At 44.9% G+C, this 6,000-nt stretch overlaps 1 protein-coding gene across 1 annotated transcript in view; it reads left to right on the top strand.

Annotated features, from left to right (window-relative positions):
- The first annotated feature begins 3,196 nt into the window (after window positions 1-3,196).
- mgarpa (mitochondria localized glutamic acid rich protein a) overlaps window positions 3,197-6,000 on the top strand; it is a 34,458-nt gene continuing 31,654 nt past the window's right edge. Inside the window, exon 1 of the mRNA XM_059640248.1 lies at window positions 3,197-3,409. Within this exon, the coding sequence (XP_059496231.1) occupies window positions 3,319-3,409 (91 nt within the window). The 5' untranslated portion in view covers window positions 3,197-3,318. The remainder of the gene's footprint in view (window positions 3,410-6,000) is intronic.

The following is a 6,000-nucleotide window of genomic DNA, read 5'->3' as shown; positions in this document are numbered from 1 at the left end:
CCACCAGCTACCAGAATTGAGCAAATTGGCCTACTCTTCCAAATTTATGCATTTCCTAGCCCTGTTTCTCTTTCCTGTTGGCCTCATTTTCTTCCTCTTACCCCTTTTATCCTGAAGACTATGATTTATGTTGTATTTATAGCTGAGTCCCAACTGTCTTTGGGTAACCTGGTTAAGATATCATGACTTGAGTATGGATAATGAATGTTATTTGACCATGGGGCAAGTTAACTCTATCTCTAATAAATCCAATACATGCAGTCAAGATTTGTAACTGTAGATTTGCTGCCCTTCATTGTTTTAGCTTGTATTTCTATTGATCTTTAATGTCTCTGTCTGTCATACAATGAGAAACAAAACAGGTAATTTTCCTGAGAGAAAGTTATAGAACAGGATGAGAGTTGTGATGTTGTCAGTGGTTATAGATCAGTATTGGACTACATGGTCTCTTCCCTCCATAAGTTCATGGGATAAGTCTTTAATTAAAAACATAATTTGTCAACTCTTTTCTCTCCACAGTACCTAGAAATATTTAATTGGAGGAATGCACTGGTTTATGATACAGTGCATCCGGAAGATGAAAACCATTCATCAAATGAAAAGCTTGAGTTGACGTTTGCAATTACCTTGACTTATTCAAGAATGAACCTGTTTTATTAAGGATGAGAAAAGAAAATATCTATATCTAACTCATTCAAAATCAGCATTTAATATTTTTGTGAAAATTTGTGAAATGTCCCATCTGTTGTAAACTAAAATGTTCTTGCGAATAATAAATGCAGTGGAAGGTCTTACTCAGTGTTGTACTTTTTTTATGAAATAAATCTGTTTTCACAGATACATAGTGCCTTCAGAGTTCCAATATTTTTTTCAGTCTCTCTTAATTCTTTGTCATGGTCATAGACATCCTTTGCTTGCTGTTATCTGCCTGTACTGCTCGTAAATAAAGCTTTGCTGTATTTTGGTACGTGATAATAAATCAATTCAAATCAAATCTTTTAACCATTAAGGAGACCTCTTTACAAGGAAATAAATGGTGGGGTCTAAATATTTAGTGGTATGTAACTTTTAGAAAGGACTGACAGGAAGGAAAAGCTGGTGGGGTAGTTTTGTTAGTATGGGATGAAATAAGTACAATAGCAAGAAATGATCTTAGACTGGAAAATATAAAATTGATATGGGTGGAGGTAAGAAATAACAAAGTGAAGAAGACACTGGTGGGTGTAGTCTATAAGCCCCTTAACAATAACTATATGGTAGGGCTGAAAATAACTGAGGAGATAGCGAGGGTGTATTAAAAAAAGAAACACATTAATTATGAGTGACTTTAACCTTCATGTAGGTTAGGAAAAGTCAAATTGGCAAAGGTAGCCATGAGGCAGAATTCATTGTGTGTGTTTGGGACTCTGCTAGAACAATATGGTGTGGGTTTGACAATGCATCACCAGGCCCAAAATAGCCTGAAATTTAATGTGGCAAGTATACACTTAGCTGCAAAGATGGCTGAGGAATAATTGCAGATGTTTAAGAAGATAGTTCAAAGCTGACAACAAAAATGCATCCCAGTGATAAAGAAGTATTCTAGGAAGGCAACAAGCCAACCATGGTTACCTAGGGAAGAAAAAGTTAATATCAAATGAAAAAAAAACGTGGTAGGGATTAGGGGTAAGTCAGCTAATGGGGAAAGTTTTAAAAACCAACAAAAATGGTTAAATAAAACATGAGAGTAAACTTGTAAGTCATTTCAAGATGCACAGCAAAAGCTTCTTTCAATGTATATAAAGGAAGGGAACGGCTAAGGTAAACAAATCCTTTTAGAGAACAAGGCTGGGGAAAGTAATAGAGGAATCAGGAAATGGCAGAATTGAATAGCTACTTTGCATCAGTCTTCACAGTAGAAGCCACCTAGCATTCCAAACATACTAAATAATCAAGTGGCAAAAAAGCAGAGAGAATAAATGCAACGATTGTCACTCGAGAAAAACATTAGGGAAGCTATTGGTGCTAAAGACCAATAAGTCGACTGGACCTGATTTGATGTATCACAGGATGGTTCAGAAAGTTAGAGAAAGTAGATGGATTGGTAGTAATCTTTCAAGAATCTTTAGATTGTGACAAAGTACTGGATGACTGGAAAACTGTCAATGTAGCAATTATTTTACAAGGGAAGGATACAAAATGGTTAACTTTCACAGTTAACGTAGCCACTGTTATTAGAAAGATGTCAGAGTCTATTGTAAATGCAACGACCGGCAATTTAGAAAAACATCATATAATCAATCAGAGTCAACATGGTTTCACGAGGAGAAAATCATGCCTGACAACATTAACAGAATACTTTGGGGATGTAATATTTCTGGTGAGGAAATGCAAACCTAAATCAATTTCCCATTCCTCGTTAATGTGATTTAATTCAAGCTGAGTGTGAATATCTGGCTAGTTAACCTTGGGTTGACTTTCCCTTCCCCTCCACATGACCAAATAGCCTGCTAATATTCCAGTTTTGTGTAGAGGTAGCTCCTGAGATGCTGCTTGGCCTGCTGTGTTCATCCAGCTTCACACTTTGTTATCTTGGATTCTCCAGCATCTGCAGTTCCTATTATTACTATACCCGAACGTTGTGACGGGTTATGATGTTTGGCGTGAAAGCTGATTTTTTTTTCTTGCTTAGTGTTTGCTGGTTTCCCCAGTGTGAATTTTATGAGCCTGAGGAGGTTGACGCTTGGCAATAGCACTGTGGACAGGTAAATTATAAACGAGGCTACCAAAATGTGCTGGTATTAGCAATAAAAGTACATGAATGAACGCAAACAAGGTTAACGCTCCAAGGTAGAACTACTGAGGACGAAAACATGGGAATCCATGTGCTGGGGAGAGAATAGCTACAAGAAAAAGCGACACGGTTAAAGAGTCAGAATAATTTCACGTTAGAAAATACAACGTATAGCGCCAATTCAGCTGTCCAAAACGCGGGTCATATCTATAATAAGCAGAGAAAAATTGGAAACATCTCAGTTACGCTGCTGAAATGGATGCACTGCGTGTCAGTAAACAGCCGATGTGGTTACAGCACCCTGCGGCAGCTGGGGATTAGTTTTTTTTCTTGATTAATAATTATTCAGGCTATTTTTTGCATGACCTGTGAACGCCGTAGCCACACGACAGGATTGACCCCAGTAGGTCACGCTGCCTCTCCTACGGTGTGTGTGCGGTGGACGTGAATGGTTGGATCAGGCAGAACTCCCTGTTTCCATCAGCAGGCATCCTCCCGCCCCCTTTAGCTACCGACACTGACTTGCCGCGTCAAGCGAAAACATCATGTATTTCTGCAGAATAGCCCGGCACAGCCTGGCGACCTCGGCAAGGATCCCGTCCCGGTCCGTGTTAGTCAGCAACGTGTACAGAAATGGTAAGTGTTGCGTCGTGAAGGGGACAGGTGCTTGTGTGAATCCTGAAATAATGCAATGAAACAAAAACGGCAGAATGAAAGAGCGATCAGAATCTCTCATTCATTGCTGCGGAAGCATAACAATCCGTCACCCTCTGTCACACTTAAATGTTTCAACGATTTGCGGAGGATTTGTATATTTTTGCGAGAAAGTGGGGCGCATATATTGTTGGAACGGCGAAACTGCAATGAACTACTGTCCTACAGGAGCGAAAAGAATCCAAGGTCACTGTCTGTGTCAAAAGGCTGATCCTCATTCACTACACGGCAATGGCTTAGGGAGCGCCAGAGAGGGCGGGCGTGTTTTTTTTAAAGATATGTCCAGGGTGTTACCGAAGAGCAGATTAGACCAGTTCCACACCCACTCGCGTGTGTTTTTGGGGCTTTGTTCTGAAGTTATTTGGCTGCATCTGCTGAGATACTTTGCTGAGTCAGCATTAAACCAGGGAGAAGATCGTATCCGTCCGTCCCCATCCCCCAACCAGCACTTTTAAAATCCCCGTGCAAGGCTGACATGAGGTTTTGCGTGTAGGGATTTTGTTTCTCCTTGGAAGGAGACTCGGTCGTCATTGGTGTCGAATTAGAAATGAATGAATGTTATCGTGCGTTCATTGACCAGTCTTTGCAATGTTTAGTAAAATGTTGAGGGAGAGAAGCAGATAAACAGACTGTTCAGATGAGGACTGTCCAGTTTGAGATGTTGTCACTGTCTCAGTCACAGAATCCGTACAGCGCAGGAGGTCATTCGGCCCAAGGTGTATGTGACACCTCGCCAAGTGAGCACCTCAACTTCTCCTACAACAAAGTGTGAAGCTGGATGAACACAGCAGGCCAAGCAACATCTTAGGAGCACAAAAGCTGATGTTTTCGGGCCTAGACTCTTCATCAGGAAAGGGGAACGGGGAGAGAGGGGGAGGCAGATCGAAGATAGATAGAGGAGAAGATAGGTGGAGAGGAGAGTATAAGTGGGGAGGTAGGGAGGGCATAGGTCAGTCCGGGGAGGATGGACAGGTCAAGGGGGTGGGATGAGGTTAGTAGGTACGAAATGGAGGTACGGCTTGAGATGGGAGGAGGCGATAGGTGAGAGGAAGAACAGGTTAGGGAGGCGGGTGCAAGCTGGGCTGGTTTTGGGGTGCAGTGCGGGGAGAGGAGATCTTGAAGCTTGTGAAATCCACGTTGATACCATTGGGCTGCAGGGTTCCCAAGCGGAATATGAGTTGCTGTTCCTGCAACCTTCGGGTGGCATCATTGTGGCACTGCAGGAGGCCCATGATGGACGTGTCGCTTAAGGAATGGGAGGGGGAGTTAAAATGGTTTGCGACTGGGAGGTGCAGTTGTTTATTGCGAACCGAGCGTAGGTGTTCTGCAAAGCGGTCCCCAAGCCTCCGCTTGGTTTCCCTTATGTAGAGAAGCCACAACGGGTACAGCGGATGCAGTATACCACATTGGCAGATGTGCAGGTCAACATCTGCGTGATGTGGAAAGTCATCTTGGGGCCCGGGATGAGGGTGAGGGAGGAGGTGTGGGGGCAAGTGTAGCACTTCCTGCGTTTGCAGGGGAAGGTGCTGTGTGTGGAGGGGAGTGTGGAGCAGACAGGGGTGGGGATGGAAAAATGTCTTTGGTGGTGGGGTCGGATTGTAGATGGCGGAAGTGTCGGAGGATGATGCATTGGATTTGGAGGTTGGTGGGGTGGTATGTGAGGATGAGGGGGATTCTCTTTTGGCAGTTATTGTGGGGGCGGGATGTGAGGGATGAATTGCGGGAAATGCGGGAGCCACAGTCAAGGCCGCTCTCGACCACTGCAGGGGGGGGGGGGAACGGGTGTTGCAGTCCTTGAAAAACGAGGACATCTGGGGTGGAGTTCAGGGGCAGTGTAGGTGAGGAGGAGGGACTGTTCTGTGTGGCCTACAAAGAGACAGGCATTGCTTGGGCCCATGTGGGTACCCATGGCCACCCCGTTTGTCTGTAGGAAGTGGGAGGAATCAAAAGAGAAGTTGTTGAGTGTGAGGATGAGTTTGGCTAGGTAGATGAGGGAGTCTGTGTAGGGGGACTGGCCGGGTCTGCGGGACAGGAAGAAGTGGAGGGTCTTTAGGCCATCAGCATGGGGAATGCAGGTGTGTAGGGACTGGGCCTCAATGGTGAAAATAAGGTGTTGGGGGCCAGGGAATTGGAAGTTCTGGAGCAGGTGGAGGCTGTGGGTGATGTCATGGACGTAGGTGGGGAGTTCCTGGACCAAGGGGGAGAAAATGGAGTCCAGATGGGTGGAGACGAGTTCGGTGGGGCAGGAGCAGGCGGAGACAACGGGTCAACCAGGGCAGGCGGGTTTTTGGATTTTGGGAAGGAGATAGAAGCGGGCCGTGCGGGCTTGGGGGAGCAATGAGGTTGGAGGCTGTGGATGGGAGGTCACCTGAGGTGATGAGGTTGTGGATGGTTTGGGAGATGATGGTTTGATGCTCGGAGGTGGGGTCATGATCCGGGGGCGGTAGTAGGAGGTGTCGGAGAGTTGGCGTCTGGCCTCAGCAATGTAGAGGTCTGTGCGCCATACTACCACT

The sequence above is a fragment of the Stegostoma tigrinum genome, chromosome 1 (assembly GCF_030684315.1).
Source record: "Stegostoma tigrinum isolate sSteTig4 chromosome 1, sSteTig4.hap1, whole genome shotgun sequence".
NCBI classification, from domain to species: domain Eukaryota; kingdom Metazoa; phylum Chordata; class Chondrichthyes; order Orectolobiformes; family Stegostomatidae; genus Stegostoma; species Stegostoma tigrinum.
Note: the sequence above shows the minus strand (reverse complement) of the source record. Positions and strands in the feature narration are given on the sequence as shown.